Here is a 26,188-nt window from a genome sequence, read left to right on the forward strand (position 1 = left end):
TAAACTCTCCACAAATGTATTTGTGCTGTTTTATAAAAGTGACAAAATTTGGAGTGATTTGGGTATATCTGTAACCCAAGTTATTAAACCAGAGTAACTAATGACATTAGTTTGGCCTATAATCAGGATTGCTTTTGAGTTGCCACGATGGGAAATTCAACCAGTTCTTTTGAATGTCTGATCATCTTTTTCTAAGCAAATCTAAATTTAGAAAAGCTGCTTAAAGTCATGGGACAACCAATGAGCGTGTTAGGTATCACAGAAACAATGCACTTCAATTTAAAAATGACAAGAGCAAGGTTTTCTTAAGGTTGTATAAAGCTTAGGTTCAGTTTTTCATGATAACTGCATAATCACTCTAACCAAATTCACGGTAAATTAGATGATGATGCTTTTTCAGAAATACTTAATCAAAATGCAGCCCCAGGAAACATTCCATTTGCTGCTCAGATTTATCCAAACCCTGCATGATTTTTGTGACTTTATTAAACAACATTGTCTCTTCTATTAAGTACATTGTGAAGCTGCTTCCAGGTCATGTAATTAAATGCCAGTCTTTTTTGGTTGACTTTCAAAAAAATGAAGCAAGATTGTGATTATGTTGAGACAATAGATTACTTTGGATTAACCTATTATTATTGAAAGCACTCCCTTCCCTCCATGCTTGCTCTGTTCTACCTTGTTATGATATGCCAAGTAATCTTCAACACATATTTGGAAAGGATTCTCAAGTCTTGAGGGCAACATCCAAAATATTTAACTAATTTTCTCATTTAAGTTACTACTACTTGGATTGCAGTGAAACAGCACAGTATAGGCAATTACAACTATTTGCTCATTAGCATATGCATGAGAGGTAACCAAACAAGTTGCCTGTGGTTGATCTGACTGCAAGGTCTGGGCCCAAGATGGCGGTGCCTGAGCTCGACAGCAACCTCGAGGGGTTGAAGACTCCAAGGGAGCAGCAGACTGGCACAGGGCATCAGCAATGGGGAGAATACTCGCAATTAAGAAGGAGAGCAAAGGAGATGACCCTTAGGACAATGGTGGTGGACCAGCGAGGGACTCTGTGGCAGAAGGACACAAGCAGGCAACTTGCAGGTGAGGAATTCATACAGGCTAGAGATGGCGTGAGTTTAAGGGATTCATGCCAGGTTGAGGGCTGCTGGAGGCTGGCTCATGGGAGCTGGATGCTGCAGCTGTGATTCGAGAGGATATGGAGGGCAAGGAGGGCTCTCAAAGGACCCTGGGTGCTGACGGCTTCCTTATCCTGTCTGAGGTTTGGATCTGAGTTCGGGTTGCTAATGGTTTGAACTGAATTGGAGTCTTGTGCAGCTGTAGGGGCTGTGGGAGTCCTGGAGGCAAACCCACAGACAATTAGTGACTCTGGGGGGGAGTCTCTTGCTTCTCTTTCTCTAGTTTTAAGGCGATAATTTAAATTTTTGTCTGTATTTTGGTAGACTAAAGGCAATTTTGTGTAATATTACATTTCTGTTTTCTTACATGACAATAAATAGTATCTGACGAGGTTTCATGGCATCTGAAGCCAGTGCTGAGGACCCCAAGGCTTTATAATGCCACATCTGCTCCTGCTCTATCCTGCAACTCTAATCCATCTCACCAGGTATAGCTGTCAAAGCCCTGAATTCTGAAACTCCCTTTCAAAATTTACTGCACTTTCTTTTGTTCTTGAGGATAGTCCAGAAAAAATGTAGCATTTTGACAAATAATTTGTATTGTTACTCAACTCCAACATCTCTTTTACAGCAGTCATTCTCCACAGGGACCCTAGGCACCACCACCCCCCCCCCCCCCCCCACCACCCACCGGGGCTTCAGCACATTCAAGTAAAAGCCTTGTTTTCCTTTCATGAAAAAAAAGGCTGAGAATGGGTGCTTTAGAGGGTGGTGTCAAATTTTATTCAATAACATGGCAAATCAAACTGGAGCATTTCTCCAACTTAAAGGAGCTACATAAATGCAAATATTATTGTCAGATCCATGATCTTCAGCTGAATTTTTGATTGCTCATCTTCTTCAGTTTTGTAGCTTACACTGACGAGTGCCCTTGTTAAGCACTTCTTTTAATGCAAGTTATGGTCGAAAAGTTAGTGTCATGTTTCAACCTTTCTGCCCAGCTAAGTAATAAACAGGCTCGGTGTCATTGGGGTGGGTCATTGTGCCCCCCTCACCTACATCACTAAGGGGATGCGGACTGCACCGGGTGACACCATCAGAGGGGGTGTCATCAAAATGAATCACATGGTTTCGTCTCCAAGCACTATAAGCACGCGCGCTTGTCTGAAACACTGGAGGGAGGGGGAAATGTGACAGTGCAGAGGATGGAGGAGGTCCACGGCAGGTATGACACCCACTCCCCCTCCCCCATCAAAGACAGCCGCTACTATTGGCTGCCTGCACCCACTGGAGCCACTGTACTCACCACGACGCTATTGCGCATATACGAGTCTCTGCAAAGTGTACTAGTTAAAAATAAAAAGAAATGGAGCTTGGCTGGTAGCAGATGACATTTCCAGGGGCTCCCATTATACATTGCATTGTTGAATTTAACAGTAAAGCATGTGCCAGAGATTGCCACTTTGTGTTGTCTGGTTATTCGATGTAACAGCGAACATGGTATCAGGAGTCTGAACCTGAAGCCTTCAAGTGAAAAGTGAGTAACCAACACCACATTTGCAACACATTTGTGACTGTGCCATAATGGCAGACGGATTCAGAAGGCCTGACCTGCTTGTGTTTGAAGGTAATGTGGCTGAGAATTGGCGAATATTCTAACAAGAATAGGACATTTTCATCGCGGCAGTGCATAGTGATGAGTCTGCCCAAGTCAAAGCATACATTTTACTAAATTTAGCAAGCTCTGAGGCCATTGAAGGGCAAGGTCATTCATATATGCAAACGAGGTGTGTGAAGTGAGTATTGTTATCAGCCCAACTGAGTCAAGAGAGGACCCTGTGGGTTTAAAAAGAAATGTGGAATCCACAAAAGAACTTAATGATGGAAAGGCACAGATTTAATATCAGAAACCAGAGGCAATTCACTCCTATGTCAGCGACCTAAAAATCAGGGCAAAGACCTGTAACTTTGGAGCACTGTGATTAAAGACAGGATTGTCTGCAGCATCTGCGACGAAGGCATAAGAAAGGCACTGCTGCGTGACAAACTAACGCTTGCAAAGGCCATCTCCACGTGCCTGGCTTACGAAACCACGGAAGAAAACAGCAGAAAGCTAGCCCCTCCACAGCAGCAAAGCACAAATGAAGTTCCAGTCCAGACAGAACCTGCGAGCAGGCAGTGACTGGAAGCCAGAAGAAGACGAAGTCAACCAAACCCTGTTACACTCTCACCCAGGACAGAGTGCAGCGACCATGTGGCAAGACGAGAGATGTGGCAAGACAAAAGATGTGCCCAGAGTTCGTCCAGCAGTGCAGAGCCTGCGGAAATGGAACCATTTTAGCAGGTGCTGCAGAGCCAGGCAGCAACTCACCCCGAGACTCAGATACAGAAGGATGATTAACCAGTTGGAACCTGAGCAAGGACAAACCAACTCGGATGATGAGTATTACGTTGATGGATTGACTCTGCAGATGGCAGGAGACCCAACAAAAATCAGAAGGAATAATGAAGCATTTGTAACAATGTTGCTTTGTAACAACAAAGCAATAGTCATGAAAGTTGACACTGGAGCCAAGTGCAATGTCATGTCATGAAGAACATTCAACCTACTGAGAAAGTCAGAACAGGTCATATCGTGCTCCAAGTCCACAACTCTAGTGGCATATGGGGGCAGCAAAATTTGAACTGATGACACAGTGCGACTGCAGTGCTATGTACAAGGACAGCTACACGTTAAATATTTCATAGTCCAAGAAGACGTCCTGCCTCTGCTGCGCCTGAGCGCAAGCATGGACATGGTCTTGTTTCATTCAGCAGAGAGGTACACCAGATAAGTCTGGACGAAGCTGATCTGATGCACAGAATCTTTTCTGAGTACAGTGAACTTTTTACGGAGAAACTGGGAAAACTGACAGTGACATACTCCATGTGGCTTTACCTAGAAGTGAGGCCTGTGGTTCGTCCCAACTGCACACCGTATACTGATAGCAATAAAGGATAGGGTTAAGGCCGAGCTGGTCAGGATGCAGGACCTGAGTGTTATTACCTTAATCTTCGAGCCTCCCAAGTGGGTGTCCTCTATGGTGGCTTCTAAGAAAAAAGACAGACAGGAGATCCAGATCTGCATCAACCCGAGAGATCTCAATACAGTTTTAAAACAACCACACCATCCAATGAGTTCTGTGGAGGAAGTTGCTGGGCATATGGCTGTTGCGACCGTTTTATCGGTTTTGAACACAAAGAATTCCTTCTGGCAAATCAAACTTGACTACGTCATCACTGTTGACCACAGTCAACAGATTCCTGTAAATGACATTTGGAATCTATTCAGCCAGCAAAGGATTTCAAAGATTAATAGAGCAAATCTTTGTGGGATATCCCTGTGCCATCATTATTGATGACAAACTTGTAGGTGGCAAAGCCTTGGAAGAACACGACGCAAATTTAAAAAAGGTACCTGACAGAGCCTGGAAAGTTAATCTTAAACTCAGCCCCCGGAAGTGCATGTTTTCGCAGGAGAAGGCCTGAAGGCGGACCCTTCAAAGACCAGTGCAATCGGTGAAATCCCGGTACCGACAGACATTTCCTAGGCATGGTCAACTACCTGAGCAAGTTCATTCTGAACACCAGTGATCTTACTGCCCCTCTAAGGCTAAGGCAGTTGACGCCAAAGACATGGTTTGGTCCTGGCAAGAGCAACAACAAAATGCATTTCACGCATTAAAAAGCCATATGTCATGCCCACCTGTTCTATCATACTACGACGTATGAAGACCAGTCATGCTAACCTGTGATGCATCACAGTACGGTCACAGGATGGAAAACCAGTGGCCTATGCATCCAGGCCACTCACCACCATGGAGTCCAGATACGCCCAAATAGAGAAGGAGTTGTTAGCAGTAGTTTTTGGCTGCTCAAAATTCAATGACTACATTTATGGCAGACCAGTGACCATAGAGACTGACCACTTACCTCTGGTCACAATTCTGAAAAAGCCAATCCATGCAGCCCTTGCACGATTGCATAGAATGACGCTCAGGCTTCAGAAATACAATATGACTTTAGTTTCCAATTGCGGAAAAGAAATGCATTTAAGCCAATGCACTATCTCGTGCTCCCAGGAAATGCACGATCCAGCAAGCTGAGGAAGAGGATCCGTTTGATATGACAGTAATGCACATCTCCTCCTCCCGGTTGGAGGAACTGAGACAACACACAGTTGAAGATACAATTTTGAGGACCCTGAGCACTTTTATCAAGGGTGGTTGGCCCGACAAGCTGCGCAGCCTACCACCTGTTGTGCAACCCTACATCCCATTCCAGGATGAATTACTCACAGAGTTACTGCACCTTTTTGCCATGCTGGACCTCTCCTGGTCAACTGTGGCAACAGGCACCTTCGAATGACAAAGTCAACTGTATTTGGCTCTTGTCGATTCATACTCTGGATGGTTTGAGATTGACCTTTTACCTGACGTCACTTCGCCGGCAGTCATTATCAACTTAGAAAGGCCCTTTTCAGTGCATGGGGCCCCTCACACTCTGCTATCAGACAAATGCACCCAGTTCACCAGTGAGAAATTCAGCCACTTTGCAACAACATGGGATTTCAACCACATCACTAGCAGCCCGGATTACCCACAGTCAAATGGGTTGGTTGAAAGAGCCGTGAGAAGTGCAAAGCAACTCATGAAGAAGTCCCACAGGGAAAATATGGATGTGTTCCTAAACCTACTAAACCCAAGGAACATCCCAGCAATGCCATATTGGGCTGTCTGGCACTGTGACTCATGTCCAGGCAGACACGGATGACTCTACCAGAGGCAAGGAGACTCTTGGAGCCTCAGCTAAAGAAACCGCAAGAAATTAAATCCCAACTGTTGAACAGCAGGCTAACACAGAAAAAGTGCTATGACAGAAACAACTGGCCACTCATGCCATTAGCAGAAGGTCAAGTCATAAGGATGCAGACTTCACAGGGCTATGACCATATGGGCATAGTCAAAAGGAGCTGCCAGGAGCCCAGGTCATACCTGGTAAAAATCAGAAGGAAGGGTGTATTGGAGAAACTGTCAACACATCCTACCCATGAGGGAGCCACCTCCATTTCAAACCATTCCTGATGAAACCACCAACCAGCCACCCCCATCCCAACCCATTCCTGATGAGACTACAAACCAGGATCTGGAACATGAACCCAGGGTAGGTGGAGCTCCCTCAGTAACAACTCATGAAACAAATGGCTGCACCCCCGAGACCACGGATGGCACACCCTTTCAAGCTGAAGCATCCCTTTGCTTGAGTCCCTGCAAAGCATGCAAGTTAAAAATAAAAATAAATGGAGCTTGGCTGGTAGCGGACGCCATTTAGGAGGGGGGGGCTCCCTTTATACATTGTACTGTTGAATTTAACATTCAGAGGTTGCCACTTCGTGTTGTCTGGTTATTCGATGCAACAAACACCCTCCTCGCCCGCTGAGTGAGTTCTCAAACCACGGTCACACTAATGCCAACCAATTATATCTTGTCTGATGCCAACTCTGGTAATAAAGGAGAACATGATACGTGGAAAGATTGGATAAAGAACCTGGACCTAGCAAGTGAAAAACGTGTCTTTAAATATTGGTGCTGAGTTCTGTGGCTCTCCACATTATAAGGGGGTGATGCAAAATAATTTTTTCCAATATTTATTTTACTTGTTTGTACAATAATAAAATCAGTTTGTTGATTCTTATTGGGCTTCATATTACTCCATCAATGTGCTTCGAAAATAAGTGAAACAAACTGGAGATTTTTTTTAGTTTCAGGCATTCATTTTACATAACAATTAAAAAAAAATCACCCAATTTATTTTACATAAAGAATAATCTTTTATTCTTCCCAATGAATTGAAATTGGCAATATGCACTTTATCTGTTGGAAAGAGCACTTACTCTTGTATTGAAGCAATCCGCATTCTGTGTAATCTTATAAAGTTGAGGGAATCGCAGCATGTTCTCTTGACTACAAGTCCTTTCAAAAATGCCCATTGTGAAGGGAGGTAAGGCAGTGAAAATCTGGAGAGATTCATAGTAAAAGGCTTAATGAAAAAAAATTATTCTACGGAGTTTAGTAATTTTACAATTACAACACATACCATGCAGTAAGATCAATGAAAGATTTTAAAACTTCTATAACTACATAGATCTGAATCGCATGATATGCAATGGTGCACTACATATATTTCATAAAAGCCAAGAATGTAAAAGGACTCCAAAGTGCTTCACAAACAAGTGAAAATGATAAGCCAGAAATTAGACCAATTAGAAGAGACTGGAGGGAATAAAGTTCAAAATGAGTGCTTAAGAGTGTGTTCATAGAGACCAGAGCTTCAGGGAAAGTAACAAGCTATCAACATTGTCTAAATTGGCACTACTCCCACCTCCTTGTATGTATAGGGTTAGTTCCTGATTTTCCGTGCTGTAGTGTCTTTGCACCAGACTTTAAGATAAAAATTGAATGGAACTTCAGAGAGCTTGTTTTATTCCATCAGCCAAATGTTCGCTGATGATTGCTGCACCCATTTGTGTGAGGTGGAGTTCAGATAACTGGGACTGATTAAAAAAAAGAAGCTGCTCTTTGGAGCAATCCATGGTGAAGAGTGGTACATGGCCAACAAGAGAATATAGAAACAGAATTTACTTACCACATTATAGAGGCTGATACACCACCGATCAAAGAGAATTTGTCCTGAAAATCCATTGACAAATGCAAACCAAAGCTATAACAGAAAAAGAAAGTTAACAGTTTATTCTTGAACGAATAGCAAGGCATTCAATCAACAGTAAGACAACAAATGTTTGGAAAACATTAGATTCTTTCCTTAAAAATCAGACACATTAAGTTAAAATCTTCCTCCCCGTTTGAAGTAACACATTTCAAAACTGAACAGATCCATTTCCTTTTCTTTAAAAAGTCATGAACTACAGAAGAAATACTGCAACATGGTATAAGGAACCATATTTAGCTCCTGTGACCTGATAAACACACCTTGCCATTTTGAATGAGAAATTCATACTTTGCAAAATATATCATTTACAATCCTTGACAAACAGAAAAATGACATTTAATCTTTGGGTTATATCATCTCTCATCATACAACTGATTAAGTATAAAAGATAGCTGGTCTGAGAGAAGCAAAGCAGATAAATTCAAATTAAAAAATACTTTAATTAATTTACTTCTGCTGAATATTTGATTTGGAGGACAGACACATTCAATATTCAGGCTTTTTTAAAAACACCACCTTATTGCATCATCGATCCTCATTGTATCCCAAATTGACTGTTGGTGTCAACATTACAGTTAGCACATTGATTAAATGTTGTGCATATAAATGCCACAATTTTCATCAACTTATTCCGAGGTTACATTAGCCATGTAACTGGGTGCTTCTGAACGTTCACTTTTAAATTATAAAGATCTGGTTTGAACTCTTATTTTCTGTTTTCGCTCAATCTAATCCAATGCATTAGTGGCACCACATAGTAATAGTTTCAATGTTAGAATCCGGCCACCATTTCTATCTGCACAACTGAATGTGAAGGATTTTGAGGTGTTTTAATGAAATTAAATGTATATAAATGTAACAAGAAACAATACCATAGGCTAATCTCCAGGTTCAACTGTGGGGGTCTGAAGGTTAAAATAGATGCCAGTGAATGTATTTCAGCTCTTGCAGAACCATTAGTTTATTTACCACTTTAATAGACTTCAAAGGATTAAGACCAGCAATGCAAATCTCAAAATGACACGTCAAGTCTGATTATATTAGTCACTTTGGACAAAAGATAAATGACAATCTAGCCAGGGTGCATTTTGTTGTAAATCATAGCCTCCAGCAATGTCAAATTCCCTGACCTGTTGGAATTTTACAGTATATATTTTAATGCATTCACTTCAATTCATCCAAGTAATTCGAACTGTTTTTTATACACACTGGAAACAGTCTGGAAGATCAGCACACACCCACCATAACTCCACAAATAAATGAGCAACAGTTTTGACAGCTTGGGAAAAATCTAGCCAGGAACTACTGGTTTTTGATTAATGCTGTTATTGGCAGGCTTGACAGTGAACATCAGTTATATCGATGGTAGTTTTTCTCTGCTCTCTGTCATAATGATTTGTCAAACATGCACGTATTATTACTGAACAAAGAATCACATCAGCCACTTCAAGGAACAGAAACAAAAACTACAGGCAACAGCAATCAACCCTAAAAGTGTGAACTGAATCCACATTGGCCAAGTTTTGTGAAGCTCCAATCACAATAGCAAATAACAGACCATTACAGGATACCAGATGGATTTGCAGAGGATGAAAAATGAAGAGATATAACATTCTCTTCCTCCACTTTATTTCAACCTGAAAGAAAGGTTCCACTGAACAAAGCAATATTGAGGCAAGGTTATGGCAAAGGTTTGCTACCTGTTTACTAGATATAGTTTTTAAATTTAAATTTAAAAAATATTTTTAAAAAACGGTACAGTTGGTGTTAGCAGTTAGTGCAGCCCCTTTACAGTGCCAGTGATTGGGACTGAACTGGGGACTGAATCCCACATTGTCTGTAAGGAGTTTGTACGTTCTCCTCATGTCTGTGTGGGTTTTCTCCGGGGGCTCTGGTTTCCTCCCACCCTTCAAAATGTACCGGGGGTGTAGGTTAATGGGGTGTAAATTGGGCCAAAATGGCCTATTACTGTGCCTTATATCTAAATTTACTTTTTAAGAAAAATTTAAAGACAAAAGAAGCTATAGTAATAATGTTTGCTAACAGTTCAATGCGCTATTGAGTGAGTTAAAATTAGGCTTTTTCAAATATGTATATTACTAGGACATGATTCATTGCAGTACAAAGAGCTTAACTGGCTAATATCCTTTCTCATCATAAATTTTAGAAACAGTTATTTATTTGATCTAGACTTTATAGAATATGTTCAATTTGAAAAAGGTTCCTTCTATCTGATGATCCAATATCAACAATTATATAGTAAAATTCCATTTATCTGGAATTCAAGCAACCAGTAAAAAATTGTGGAAAATAAATAAATTATGTTTCAAATAAATAAGAATAAATTAAAATTTAAATATAATTTTAATATTGTAAAAGTAACTGTTCTCTGAAGTAATGCGTAAGCCTTTGGTGAAAATGGGAGAAAATATTCAGCCAGCTGAGTGCCTTGGACACGCATTGCTCGTAGCAGCTGTTTGAATAAAGTTATGTTTGAATAAAATGGTATCATCCAAGATGAAGAGCTGATTGACAATGCTTGCCATTGGCTACCTGCCTAGTACGAATCTTTATCTTTATTAGTATATTAGTAAGGCTCTATCTGTAAACTTGGGGAAGAGGGGTTTCATTATCTATAATGTTATTTTTCAGCTTTTGGGCATCTCCCTGGTGATGCAATGACATTACATATTTTCAAAGAATGTAACTTAAAATAAAGTAAAATTCTTTAAGGTTTAAAGTGAAATTTGTTAAGTGTAAGTACAGTAAACTATTTTTGTCTTTTAAACTTTTTATTCTTAAAGCATGTGTATTAGTTAGGCATTGTAAGAGTGAGTCTCAAGCAACTGGAATATTCACATATCCAGCAACCATCAATCTGTTGGTGCTGGATTCTGGGGATTTTACTATATTTTAATGTTTTTATAAACATACAGCAGGGTAACAGACCCTTCCAGCCTACAAGCCCAGACCCTTCACATACACCAATTAAACCCCACATGTTTTTGGAAGGTGGGAGGAAACAGACCACCCAGAGGAACTCTATGCAGACGTAGGGAGAAGGTATAAACTCCTTACAGATGATGCCAGATTTGAACTCAGGTCGCTGGTGTTGTAATAGCAATGCACACACTGCTACGCCTACCATGTATAAATTTTCATAAATTTATACAAATAGTGTTGAAATAATTCAAGTCAGATGGCATAAGAGGGTGAACTCCAATAAAGAAAATAATTTGAATATGTGTTGTACTTAAAATTCCAATGAATTTGTCTTTAGGCACTTTTACACAGCCGGCGGCAGTGTAAAAATGCCAAAACGGAATTTATTATGTAAATTCCATCCCGTAATTTTTCCAGTGGGATTCCTACATGTTTTTACGGAGTGGCTGCAGTGTAAAATAACCGTAGCCACTCCGTAAGAAACAAGCCTAATGAATATGACATTCCCCCTCCGACAAATTCCACCACACAGGAAGGCTGAGTAAAAGTGCCATAAAAGTCCCCCTGTGTAAACGGCCACATTGGGACACACCGGAGGTAAGTATGCTAATTTTTTTCAGAATAATTCTGGTTTCTGTGTAAAAATGACATTTAATTAGTTATTGTTGATTGTCAGCAGATTCTGGAAATCCTGCAAATGAGGGCAGGCCGGGTTTTATAACTGTGGGCAACTTCATTCAGCTTGGAAAAGCTTGATACTAACAGCTCAACACCATATTCGGCATAATTTAGCCCAATATACATTTTTTGGGGGCCAGATGTGGATACACAGCAAATAATAACGAGGAAAGAATACATGGAGGCAAGGGAGATCTCAAGAAAACAGGACAGCAAGAATGCATGGAGGCAAGGGAGATCTCAAGAAATCAGGACAGCAAGGTATGATGGGAAGAGGAAAATTCATAGAGACCTTCAAGTAACCAGTCATGAGGAATTTCTCCTTAATGAGGTTAAAAGAGTGTGGATGAGGTTGCTTGGAAGAGAAAAAATTTGGGAGATAGAATTCAAAATAAAGGATGAGGAAATAGATAGATAAGCAAAGTGCGAGTACATACATTGGGCACTTTTATTTTAAAATCCTCTGCATCATGAAGTTTGGTGCTAATTTTAATGATACAGCATGGTAGAAGGCCCTGTTGGCCCATGAAACCTGTTCCGCCCAACACCATACGTTTTTGGAGGGTGGGAGGAAACCAGACCACTGAAAGAAAACCCGCACAGGTCATGGGGATAACGTACAAACTTAAAGACATTGCCGAATTCCAACTTGGGTTGCTGGTACTGTAATATCATTGAGCTAACCACTGCACTAACCATGCCACGTCATGGTTAAAGACGCACTTGAAATGCAACATATTTTCGAACAAACCATTTTAGTTAAAGATTGAAGATGCAATTTTTTTTTAAAAGAGAACAATGGAAGCACTTGGAAAAAGGATGAGAGATGGAAAAACTTTCAACTTCACAAAGACTTAAATGAATAAAATGTAATCATCTGACCTGACAGAATCTTAAAATTTAATCCAAGAAGTCAATGGTTGATTAGAACATATGCTAAGTTTCTATTTGAACTTTTAAGTGAATATAAAACTAATGATGTGATAATTCTTTGTTTTGAAGTGTGGAGCTTTGTTGGTCATTTGTTGATGCTAAAGATACAAAAAAATAATAATAGTGATAAGAAATGGTTGACCAGTTTATGTAAGTTATTCAAGAAGCCTTGAAAATGTCACAAGAAAAAAATACACATGGATGTGAAGTATTTTCAATATACAGAGACTCAAACTGCCCTTATGAAAATTTAAGTAATCTCCAAAAGCACAGAAGTAAAACAACAAACTTGTAACAAAAGTAATAAAATAACATTGAAGATCTAATAATACCTCCAAGGATTTATAAATGGGTTTTTTAATCTTTGAAAATTGATGGATCACCATTTAATTATCACACAGCACTGATCAAGAAATATATTGAACTTACAGTCATGATCAGCAGAGAGAAGGGGCTTGGGAAAGTGAATGGTCCAAGGGTGGATTATTCTCATGGACCAGATAGAATGCATCCTTGGGTTCTGAAAGAAGGAGCTTTAGAGATTATGGAGGCATTGGTAATGATCTTCCAAGAATCAAAAGATTCTGGCATGGTTCTGGAGGGCTGGAAAATTGCAAAGGTCACTCTGCTATTAAAAAAGGGAGAGGAGAGAAAAGGAAATCATAGACCTGTTTGCCTAACAAAAGTAGTTGCCAAGTTATTGGTGTCTATTATCAAGGATGGGGTTATGGAGTACCTGGAGGTTCAAGGCAAGATAGAATGAATTCAGCACGATTTCCTCAAGGGAAAATCTTGCCCAAACCTTTTTTTTAGGAAACCACAAGCAAACCAAGACAAAGGACATGTAGTGGATGTTGTATATTTAAATTTTCAAAAAGCTTTGACGAGGTGCTGCACATGAGGCCGCGTAACAAGCTGAGAGCCTACAGAATTACATGAAATATTGTAAGACAGATAGAGCATTAGCAGATTGGCAGGAAACAGAGAGTGGGAATATGAGGATCCTATGCCGGTTGGCCACCAGTTACCAGTGGTGTTTGCAGGGTTGGTGTTGGGGCCGCTTCTTTTTACATTGTATGTTAATGATTTGGATTGTGGATTAAATGGCTTTGTGGCTAAGTTTGCAGATACAAAGATAGGTGGAGGGGCAGGCAGTGAGGATGAAATGGAGAGGCTATAGAGAGATTTTAAAAAGGAGAATAGGTAAAGAAGTGGCAAATTAATGTCAATGGTGGAAGGAATAAAAAGGCAGACTGTAGGATGAACCGCGCTAAATAACGAACTGGCTCATGGAGCTCTGAGTTGGCAAGAACAGGAAGCCCTGGAGTTAAGGGCTTGATGCTAATTGTCAGGGTTGACATCATTTCCAGGATCAGCATCCCAAAGGCCGTCAGGAGCGCAGGTGCTTTAAAAAATGGGCATCAGCGTTGAGTAAGACAGATGGTCTTAACTCAACTACAACGACTGATGAGTTTAGTTCATCACTAAATGACCACAAGACTATTATTTGGATGGGGAGGAAATTCAAAATTTGGAGCTGCTGAAGGATTTGGGGGAGACCTCATGCAGGATACCCTAAAGGTTAACCTCTAGTGGTGAAGATGGCAAATGCAATATTGGGATTCGTATCGAGATGAATAGGTTATAAGAGCAGGGATGTGATGTCGAGGCTTTATAAGGTACTGGTGAGGCCTCTCTTGGAGTACGGAGTACAGTTTTGAACTCCTGATTTAGAAAAGGATGTGCTGGCATTAGAGATGATTCAGAGAAGATTCTCAAGAATGATTCCTGGAATTAAAGGATTAACACGAGGAAAGTTTGACAGCTCTTGTTCTGTACTCCTTGGAGTTCAGAAGAATGAATGGAGAACCTCATAGAAGCATTTTGAATATTGGCCTGGACAGAGTAGATGCGGTAAAGTTGTTTCCTATGGTAGGGGAGACTAGGAAAAGAAGAAACAACTTCAGGATCGACAGGCGCCCATTTAAAATAGAAATGCGGAGGAATTTCTTTAACCAGAGAGTGGTGAACCTCTGGAATTTGATGCCATGGGCGTCTGTGTAGCCCAAATCATTGGGTGCATATAAGCAAAGATTGGTAGGTATCTAAATAGTCAGGGTATCAAAGGTTATGTGGAGAAAACATGGGAGTGGGGCTAAGTGGAGAAAGGATCGCTCTTGATGGACTCGATGGACCAAATGGCTGACTTCTGTCATTCTTATATCTTATGGACTTTTAGTTATTTTCTTAAAATCATGAAAAAAAATGCAAAGACATTTTTATAAAATCAGTATATTCCTTGTTGAAATGTGAAGCAGCCTCAGGACATACTATTCTTGAAGCTATGCAACTTTGAAATAAGTTTGTTAATTCTGATCTTTTCACTCAAACTATAATAGTGGTCCTACTGAGAGATGATACCTGTAAAGGGATAGATTTGGAACAACAAAATAGGATAATAGTCCAGTGATAGGTCTTCAATTACTCAATGTTTCATAGATCGTCATGTCAAGTGGTTATCTTTATAGAGATTGCAGACGATGAGGCAACATTCAGATGTGTAATTACTGATAATCCCCTTTTTTGGAACATTTACTCCAACATATTTCATACATGTGGGCATGACCAAAAAGTTGGCTGTGTAAAAGTTTTGGAAAAGTTCATCAATTTTCATCTTTTTAGGGGTGTGGTCAACAAATCAGCAAGTTAAATTTTCTTTCTAATTGAAAACTCTGATGTAATTACACGATAATTATTGTGAAGCTCCCAAGGGCCCCTGTTCCCTATGTTTGAGTTAAACAATAACTAATGCACATTTTGAAACATACTTCAACTCATTTTTTCATTGCTTATGTGTTCCACCTGTATGAATTGAATGGGCTGTACTTTGGTAAAGAAGTAGCACCTCTTATTCATACTTTTTCTTTCCACTCACAGATCACTTTAAGTAATCCCTATGGCATAGATGCTCTGTGATTAATTAAAGTGGTCTGGGTGAGTGGAAAAAAAAGGTTGAGAACAACTGCTCTGGACACAATTGTTATTGAAATATTTTGCTTGAGAAAAATTGTCATTGGCTCATTTCCTTTGAAGTTATGAAACCGTGCGTGTAAAACAGTGGTAGAAAGAAAAAGTTTGAAAAATACTGGTCTAGATGATGCTCCCCTTCAGCTGTTATTGTGGAAAGAACAAAAATGAACTGCACCACATGGTTGCAATGCTGCAACTCTTGCATTCCATGAAATTTCTAACTTTGGCACCTGTGCATTGTAGCACTAAAGGACAGAATACACTGACTGCATCTAAACTCTTCTGCTGTTAGACTGACCATCAAGTTCAGGACTAAAGGCTCGGTCATGCTGAGACAGGGACCAATTGCACTTGGCATTCAGCTCCCAAGCTTTGTACCCTGAATAGCCCCAGTAATTGGAATAAGTTAATTGAGTGGGATGCAAAGGTCAATTTATTGTTTATTTCTTGGTCTTAATTAATTTACATAAATGTTTTAAAATAAATATATTTTTCTTAGTATCTAGTTGCCCACCCTCATCCTTGCATTGACCGTCTGATGTCAGCGGATGGCCACGGTGTCACAGCATTATGCTCAAATGGGCCTGCAGGGCCAGGAGTAGTAAGTGCAGCTATGGAAATAAATGCAAGGTGGGAGGTATGCTGTACACAATCTGGCACATTAAGAACCAAATGGAAACTCGCAATTGTGCTGTACTGAAAAATGGGTGAAGTTCCTTCCTTTAAAAAAAAGTACAAAAGGTTCCATGGCAGAAAAAAAATGGCAGATTGAATTTAATGTGGTCAAGAGTGAGGTTTCGGAATGTAAGTGGAAAATTTACAGTAAAGAACAGTGATGTACAGAGGGGTGTTGAGATGCAAATGAAAGTGGAAACATGGGTAAATAATGTGATGAATGCATACAATATAGTTGCCTTCATTGGTGGGGGCATTGAATATAAATGGTTAATCATATTGTAATTGTATAAAATTTTGGTTGGGTCACATTTGGAGAATTGTATGCAGTTCTGGTCTCCACACTATAGAAAGAATATGGAAACTTTCAAAAGGGTACAGAAGAGATTTGCCACAATATTGCTTGAATTAGAGTGCATTAGCTATAAGGAGACGTTGGACACCCTTGAATTGTTTTCTCTGGTTTGTCATAGGCTGATAAGTGACCTGATAGACATTTCTGAAATTATGAGAGGCACAGAAAGAACAGGTAGTCAGAATCTTTCTCCCAGGGAGGAAGTGTTAAATACTAAAGGGCAAATTTTTAAGGAGAGCGTGGAAAAATTTAAAGGATATTTCTGGGAGGCTTTTTTGCAAGGAGAGTGGAAAGTCCCATGAATGCACTGCTAGAGGAGGTGGTAGACACCGAGATGATTGCAATATTTTCAAGATATTGAGGCAGGCACATGAAGATGCAAGAAATGGAGGGGTATGAACAATGCGCAACCATCATGGTCAGCACAGACATGGTAGGCCAAGAATAAAATACAGCATAGGAACAGACACTGTTTATTCATTGTCTCTTTACTTCATTCAAAGGACCTCAGAGGACATGTCATTTCTGAAATATTGTTCCTCATATGAATGAGCTCCATTCCTTCCATGGAGTGCGTATTTTTCAAACTTAAATAGTTAAAGATAGTGAGTGAAACCAATAGAAGAAAATGTATGAGGTTTGTAGGTTAATTGGTCCCATGGGTGTATTTGGGCAGCGCGGGCTCATGGTGCGGAAGGGCTTGTAATCATGCTGTATACCTAAATTAAATTAAAATTAAAAAAAAAACATGGGTACAAAATATTACTGGCATGGAAGAGCAGCTTGGGGGAACTGAATGCAAAATGAAGAAAAATGGTCACGAAAATAGAGCCAATTAATGATAACAAACAACCCCATCAACAGCCACCTGACAAAACAGTTTAAAAGTAGATGGTACCAAAGGCTTGAAACATGCCAATCAAAAGGACAGGACAAATTTTTTAAATTAAAAAAAAATAGACACTGAGATGATTGTAATGATTGAGATAGACACTGTAATGAATGGGTCCATGCAGCTCAATTTACATCCCATTAACCCACACCCCAGGCACAATTTTGAACCGTGGGAGGAAACCGGAGTTTCCGGAGAAAACCCATGCAGACACGGGGAGAACGTACAAACTCCTTACAGACAGCGTGGGATTCAAATCTGGTCCAGTCCCAAAATTGCTGGCGCTGTAAAGACGTTGTGCTAATCGTTATGCCAACCATGCCATAAAGATCCTTCCAAAAATGATACCGATAATCAATAAGCCTTGAGTTCTGGTGATGTGTCTGCCGCTAAGTAAATCATACAGCTCAAACATTCTATTGGAAATGGCATGAACAATCAACTTCTTTGGTGCATCGTACAAGTTCACTGTACAACTACAAATATTTCTTGCTGCACAGTAACACAAAAGAAGATGGATTCCAGTTATTTTGAATGGAAGCTGTAGACAGCAACACTTAAAAGTACAAGTATTCTATATACTTCAATCTGCTGAAGACAAACAAAACATGCTTGGATGATTAAAAGGAGACTGAACTGCAATCAGCAGAGATTTTGTATAACACATTTTTAATCATTTTGAAGTCAGACGATATGTTAAGCATCAAAAGCAGATACTGCTGATTACTGAACTCTGTTGAAGCATACAAAGGTTTCCCATGTTTGTTTGCTGCAACACCCGAATTGGAAATGATCTGCTTCTTCAAATCTATGCTTTTTAAGATCTGAAGGCGTCAGGAACATAGATTTGCCATCAGACAAGGAACATGGCCATTATTTTGCTGGTGTTTTTAAATGGTCTTATCTCAAACTATTCCTCACTTAAATTTCCACTGATGATATCAGGATTATGCAAAGCCAAAGTGCATACCAAGGTAAAAGACTACAGACTTTCGAGATACGAGTACAGAGTTATTTTTGTATATTGAACATTTTGTTGTGTGCAAAAGCTGTTAATGTTATCCTGAATGATTTTCCCAATCCCCTGTACCCCAGGGTTGGGGCACGGGGGCAAATGGAGAAGAACAATATATTATTCAATATCTCAACTGGTGCCCCAATCAAAGGTGGCCAAACCATAAAAAATGGGCTCCCTGAGGATTCTTGAGTGTTATGAAGATCCCATGTCCTTGTTGCACTCTCTCAGTGCTTCTTCCAAATGGTGTTCAATATTTAGGAGTAGATTCATTAAGCTGAGAAATGAGATACTCACTCCACCTCCCAACTGAACCACCAGCTCCAGTGGGTGGTCCGTCCAACTGGTGAGGGAGTGACATTGAAGTCTAGAATGTTTCTGTAAAGATGTTAGTGGCAGGGTGTTGCTTCAAAAGTGCACATTATAACTTGAATTCTGATTGTGCTTCCAGTGTACGGAAACTACAACTTTGAGGTAAACCTGTAATACCTGAATAAGATGCCCACGTTGATTTTAGCTGATTCTTATATTCATATATTATACTTTATCAGAGCCGTGAGGTCAACAATATAGTTCGTCTCACTCAGTAATTTATCACTAATGCACTTATGAATCCACCATAAGTGTCTGGAGTCACATGTGGGCCAGCTCAGGCCACGAGTTAAACCATGCAGCTGTTTCAGACTTCTGGAGAACTAGCCCAGTAACACACACCATGATAAGCCATTCTGTATTCAGCAATGAAAGAAAAAAGATAATACAACTCTGTCTGCACCATCTTTTGCAATCAGCTATCCAATCTAGACCACTGAGATTAAGAAGAGCAAATGTTTGAGAAAATGGAAATGAGGTGTGACAGTCTTGAAACTTGTAGCCACAATTCAGGATTCCTGACTAATTGACAGAGGAATATTTTTGGTACAATGTGTGTGGTAGGATTACGGAAGAGGTGAGGGTGAGCAGTGACCTCACTCTATCAGAGTGAGAGACCGATGACTGGAGAGTAAGAAGAGTATATCAGAGAAAGAAGGAGTAAGGACAAGTAGATAGGTGGATGGGTGAAGGGAGAGAAAGCTCAGGACTAGAACAGAGAAGTAGACTGGGGAAGGCAGGTCTCACTCTGTCAAGTCTGGGTTTTGGTAATTAAAAAATTATCATATCAAAACTGGAGTGGAAACAAATCTTACTTCATCCCAAGCAATTGTGTGAGAAAGCAGGGGAGGAGAGATTATTTACGACAAATTGGCATATTCAGATTTTGAGGGCTAGACTGCAGGTTTTGATCTATTGCCACCTTAATAACGTGACCATGTTTGAATACAATCACGAATAAGCAAGTCTAAATCTCTATTGTGAATCCTTGAAAGTTCAAGCTTTATAATTGTAATTTTAATTGAGGCATACAGCATGGTAACAGGCCATTTTCACGAGTCTGTGCCGCCCAATTACACCCAATTTACCTACAACCCCCAGTATGTTTTGAAGGTTGGGTGGAAACCGGAACACCTGAGGGAAACCCATGCAGACATAAGGAGACTGTACAAACTCCTTACAGACAGCACAGGATTCAAACCCTAGTCCCGATTGCTGGCACTGTAACAGATTTGCACTAACTGCTATGCTAACCGTGCGGCCCAACATAAAAACATAATATAAAAAAGTAAATAAAATACATGATATTGCAGTGATTCTTTTCATCTACCAGTTACAATTAATTTCAATCAAAAGGAAGTGCACAAACCATCTGTACTATAATGTGATATTGCTGGATGTTTGGGAGTAGTAACCTCAATTCAGTTTTCTTCAGATCCAATAAGAACACTACATTAGATTAGGGTCGCTTTTAGCAAGATGACAAACCTAACCAAAATAAAGAGGAAGCAGAAATTTGCTGTAATGCTGTGCAGTCTGGTCATGTTGATGCAAAAAAGAGAGAATATAAGGAAAAGTAATTAATTGCACAAAATATCAGAATATATTTAATAGAAAATTGTTCAAGTGAGTTTGGTTTCCAGAATGGACAGAATTGCAAATTTTTGGATGATGTTTAAGGATGTTAGAGTTAAATATTTCCTTTCAGTCTTCAACAAAGAAGGTATCCTACAATGCATACAGAGTTGGACAGTGACCAGTAAAAAAATGTTTTTTATAAAAAGAAACACAAAAATAATCGAAATAATTGCAACATATCAAAGGAATGTCCCCAAACCTTCTATTTCCATCTCACATGGGAGAAAATTTTGCTCCTCCAATTGTATTCCATAACTTGAGGCTCAGCCTAATTATTATTCAAAGACTTTTCTTGTATTAAACCACTAATGAGGCACAGATAATGCTCCTTACCTCAATTATATACAGCACCACATTTTTGTAAAAACAGTAAAGGATGCATTTTGTCACTCGGATATAACTCCAGGCTCCATGGACTAATAAAAGCTTTTGTAAATATGAAAACTAGAATGAGAAGTAAAAAAAAAAAAGATTTCATCAATGTTACAAATATGTTTATATCACAAAACACAGAAGTAAATTCAATCTGTAATCAAGGTTGCACAAAAATAGTCCAACGGTCAATAATTTATGATAGCATGTAGTAACCAACAGGCACAATATACGAAGTTCAAAGGACCCTTCTAGAATTGAAATTAATTGGGATTGAGAGGAAAACTCTCCACTCACTGGATTGATTCATATCCAGCACAAACTGAGATGGGTGCAGTTATTTGAGGTCAATTGTCTCAGCACTCGGGCACTGTTACTGGAGTTTCTCAGGAAAGAACTGGACAACATTCAGCCTTTGCCAAATTAGTTACAGCATTTGCATCACACAATGCCAAGGAATGACAAAGAGAGATTAACCATCAACCATTGCAATTCAGTAATCATGCCATCTCTTAGTCCTTGACCATTGACCATAAATTTAACTAGAGCAGCCAAATATTATGCTTCTCTGAAATGAGGGGACCCTGTATAAAATGTGCTGTAATTTCAACATGGTCAAACCAAAATGTACACAAATAACCTTTAATAAAGTCTGGAATGTGCACTTTCAACACGTGAATTATTTGATTCCAAATTTAAGACTGTGGAGCACAGGGGCAAATAAAGGAAAAAAATGTCTTTGCCGCAAACATTATGGAGGGCCCTGTAAATACTACAACAGAAGGTGGTTGGAAGCCGGATAGCTTATGATGTGATTCTTCAGGTTCTCTTAAAATTATGTACCATCCACAAGGTGAATCAATATCTCAATGGAATTCCCTCCAATGGGTAAGTGCACCTCCACATTTCCAAGCATCCAGGGCAGAACAGCCTGCTTTATTGACACCAGCACCTCCACACAAAGCTTTAATTTCCTCCCTCAACAGAACACTGTTTTGGTATTCAATCAACAAAATGCATATTTGGAATTCACCAAAGTATGTCAGCATTAGCTCTCGGATACTGTCCAAACCACCAACTCACTATCTTGACTTAAAAATACATAATTCTTTCATTGCAACTGCATCCACATACTTGTGCACTCTACTGACAATGTCGTGGAAGTATCTTCCTATATATTAACTACAGCTGTTCTTAAAAAAAAAGTATATACCACCTTCTCAAGAATAAACAGAGATGAGTAATAAATGCTGGCCCTGCCAGAAACAAATATATCCTTTAAATGAGTAAAAATACAAGGGCAAATAAATACTATGTACCATGAATAAATTATGAATGTAGTTTCATTTTCACTGAGACCAAAGATGAGGGAGAAATTAGTTCGAAATGGAACCATGACTATAAACACTGCTGTGATGCGTTTGATAAGGTGCCGCACAAAAGACTTATCAGTAAGTTACAGGAAAGTGGAGTCCAGAGAAATATATTGGCCTGGATTGAAAATTGGTTGTCTGACAGGAGGCAGAGAGTCGGGATAAATGGGAGTTTATCAGGTTGGCAGAGAGTGGTAAGTGGGGTGCCGCAGGGGTCAGTGTTCGGCCCACAACTGTTCATCATTTACATTGATGACTTGGAGGAGGGGACAAAACGTGGTGTAGCCAAGTTTGTGGATGACACCAAATTGAGTGGAAGAGCAAATTGTAATGAGGATGTGGAGAGTCTGCAGAGGGATATAGTTAAGCTGGATGAGTGGGCAAAGGTCTGGCAGATGGAGTACAATGTTAGTAAGTGTGAGGTGATCCACTTTGGCAAGAAAAATAAAAGTGCTGAATATTATTTAAAGGGTGAAAAACTACAGCATGCTGTTGTGCAGAGGGACTTGGGAGTGCTTGTGCATGAATCGCAAAAAGTTAGGATGTAGGTGCAGCAGGTTATTAAGAAGGCAAATGGAATGTTGGCCTTCATCGCTAGAGGAATTGAATTCAGGAGTAGTGAAGTAATGTTGCAACTGTATAAGGTACTGGTGAGACCGCACCTGGAGTACTGTGTCCAGTTCTGGTCTCTATATTTGAGGAAGGATATACTGGCTTTGGAGACGGTCCAGAGGAGGTTTACTAGGTTGATCCCTGGGATGAAGGGGTTGACTTATGATGAAAGATTAAATCATCTAGGATTGTATTCGCTCGAGTTCAGAAGAATGAGAGGAGATCTTATAGAAACATATAGGATTATGAAGGGTATGGATAGGATAGATGTAGGAAGATTTTTTGAGCTGGCCGGGGAAACTAAAATGAGAGGACACAGTCTCAAGATTCGGGGGAGTAGATTTAGGACAGAGATGAGGAAAAATAGTTTTTCCCAAAGAGTAGTGAATGTTTGGAATTCTCTAACCAGGGAAGTGGTTGAGGCTGCCTCATTAAACATATTTAAAATTCGGTTAGATAAATTTTTACATGATAGAGGAATTAGGGGATATGGGGAGAAGGCAGGTAGGTGGAGTTAGGTTATAAATTAGATCAGCCATGATCGTATTGAATGGCGGAGCAGGCTCGATGGGCCATTTTTGGCCTACTCCTGTTCCTACTTCCAATGTTCCTATGTCAAAAGCAGTTGGTCACAATTGATTAATGAAATTCAGCCCTGCTCCCTCCTATACCTTCTCTTCAACTGAATTCTCTCTTTACATTCATCCTTTCTTAGTCATGACAAGGGTGACATGTAGTCTGTTATTGTAGATTGTTTTTATTTACACAGATGCTCTCCGATCAGCTGAATTTTTCCAGCATCTTATGTTACCCTGAGAATTAATGTCAAAGAGGAATGAGTTACATTGACACTGTTATAAATATCATCAAGCTTAAAAATAATTATACTATCAAAATAATTCTTGGTACTAAGGAAGGTGATGTGTCTTGGTGAATTTGTGACATTTTAGACCATAAGAATTAGGCCATTCAGCCAACTGGGTCCACCCTGCATTTCATTCAAATTCAATTTTTTTTGTTGGAGTACATACATGACATCATTTGCAACTCTGAAATTCTTTTTTCTACAGGCCAGGCAGAATGTCAACTTATCAGTAAATGTAAACTATACACAAGAAAGATACATAGACAAAACAAATGTAAATTAGAAAAATGTAAACAAAATGACAGTGCAATTCAGAAAAAAATATTCAGAATGATGAGCTCCCGTTTAGTGTATCACTTTAAGGGTTAATTCAGGCTGCAACCATTCACACTTTTGGAGAGACTGGGTGGCATCAGCTAGTACAGGGTGCACCCAAATTCGCTATCTTGGAGAGGTCAAAGGACATTGGGTGCTTTTTCCAAGGTCACAAGTGGTGAGAGAGTCCTGTGTGTGAAACACTGAAGGAACAGCACTTTATTGACCAGTGGCCATCTTCATTCAACACGGAGCAGGAATGACTCTGTGTGACAATTTGGCTGATTCTCCCTGCTAGGAGAATTATTGAACCCCACCGTACCAAAGGAAAGGTCACTTTATTGTGAAAGTCATGCATCTCGTTTCCCCTGCGTAAGGAAAAGGGGAGTTGTGACAACTGTTTGTACGAAAGGTTATTTCTCTGGAAAAAAAACTCGACAAGGATTTGTGAGTTTTCAACAGTCCAGTCACTCATTCTCTCCTGTCTCCTTCATGATTACTTCTGGGCATCAGTTTAAAAGTCTGCGTTTTGACAATGGATTTCGAAGACTGAACTTTGGAACTTCTGAATTTTTCAGAATTGTGCCTAAGCTGTAACGGTTTGGGCATCCTGAACACACTCATGTACATTTGCATGTAGTTAGTTTTGACTTGACTAATGTTTTATATTATTAGTAGTTATTAACAAAGATAGTGTTTTAAAAGACAAATACAGCACAGCATTGGTGAATTTCTATTGATGCTAGTCTGTGACGTAGCATCAGTAATAAATAACGTGCATAGTAAGAGTCCTTAAATGTATCTCTGATCGAGTCTCGTGGCCTGATGGTGGAGGAATAGCAACTACTCCTGAATCTAATGGTATGAGTTTGGTGGCACTTCTACCACTTTCCAGATGGCAGCAGCGAGAACAGAGCATTTCCACGGTTCTGTGGATCAATGATGATTGTTCTCCAACGGTGGGTAGAATTTTGCTTGTGTTGTACTAGGCTGTGACCACTACCTTTTGCAGGTCTTTCCGCTCAGAGCTATTAATGCCCACTTAGCAATGTATGATGCAGCTGGTCGTCACTTTCCACTAACATTTGTAGAAATTTGCCAAGGTTTCCGATTATCATACTGAACCTCCACAAACTGTGATTTACTATCCTTTTTAACTGCACTTTTCTGACTTCTCTCTATAACACTTGATTCCCTTCCCCATGAAGACTTAATTACTTCTGCCTTAAATATAATCACACCAACAAATTCCAGAAATTCACCATCCTTTGGGTAAGGAAATTCCTCCATATTTGTTGTAAAGTGATAATTTTCTATTCTGAGGTTGTGCCCTCTGGTCCCAGACTCCCCCACCACAGGAACATTGTCTCCATATCCACTTTATCTAGTCCTTTCAGTTGTTGATAGGTTTCAATGAGATTCTCCCTCATTCGTCTAAATGCCAGCAAGAACAGTCCTGGAGCCTTCAAATGCTTCTCATGTGATATTCATTTCATTCCAGGGATCATTCTAGTGAAAGAACCTTCTCCGGATCCTCTCCAATTCAAACAAATCCTCCCTTAGATAAGGTGCCTAAAACTGCTCATAATGCTCCAAATGCAGTCTGACCCATGCATTATAGTCTCAGCTCTGCATCTCTGCTTTTAGATAAATGCCAGCATTGCATTTCCCTTCCTCACTACTGACTCTACCTGCAAGTTAACATATTCTTTTGATTATTTTATTTTTGATTTTCAAAGACTCATGTAAGTTCAACAATACATTATATAATTTTTCCACACAACATGATTAAAGAGTCCATTTGCCCCCCCCCCCCCCACTTGCTCCCTCCCTTCCCCATCCCCTAAATTACACAAATATAAAAATATAAGAATACAAAAACCACATAAATTACTGGTGAAATCAATGATCCCCCTCAAGGCTAGAGAACCCTGGATGTTTAATAAAAATGGGTGGGAGCTTTTAAAAAACATGTTGTCTATGCCACATCCCCCAATTCACACTCATTTACCTGCTGGGACAGATTGCTTCTTTTTTCTTACTCAGGGAGTGGGGGGTGGGGGGGGGGTTGGGGGGACAGCCATGTGGAGTGGACCTACACACCATACTTAAAGCACATTTCTGAAATTTCTGGCTTTGACTTATGCAATTTTGATGGTGTGAGGTACAAATGTGTCTGGGATTGATAATTCCCATCATCCTATTCAGACACAAGT

At 39.8% G+C, this 26,188-nt stretch overlaps 1 protein-coding gene across 19 annotated transcripts in view; it reads right to left on the bottom strand.

Annotated features, from left to right (window-relative positions):
* LOC138739430 (phospholipid-transporting ATPase IB-like) overlaps positions 1–26,188 on the bottom strand; it is a 524,646-nt gene that overhangs the window by 100,685 nt on the left and 397,773 nt on the right. For 18 of the 19 annotated variants that reach the window (XR_011342240.1, XM_069891443.1, XM_069891442.1 and 15 more), the window contains 3 exons: positions 20,769–20,879; positions 7,821–7,895; positions 7,069–7,191 (listed from right to left, as the gene is read on the bottom strand). Coding sequence is in view for 18 of the 19 variants with exons in the window: in XM_069891443.1 (XP_069747544.1) it covers positions 7,069–7,191; positions 7,821–7,895; positions 20,769–20,879 (309 nt within the window). In the remaining variant the exon portion in view is untranslated. The remainder of the gene's footprint in view (positions 1–7,068; positions 7,192–7,820; positions 7,896–20,768; positions 20,880–26,188) is intronic. The other variant, XM_069891448.1, reaches the window with a different exon arrangement.

This window comes from Narcine bancroftii, chromosome 7, assembly GCF_036971445.1.
Source record: "Narcine bancroftii isolate sNarBan1 chromosome 7, sNarBan1.hap1, whole genome shotgun sequence".
Lineage (NCBI taxonomy): Eukaryota > Metazoa > Chordata > Chondrichthyes > Torpediniformes > Narcinidae > Narcine > Narcine bancroftii.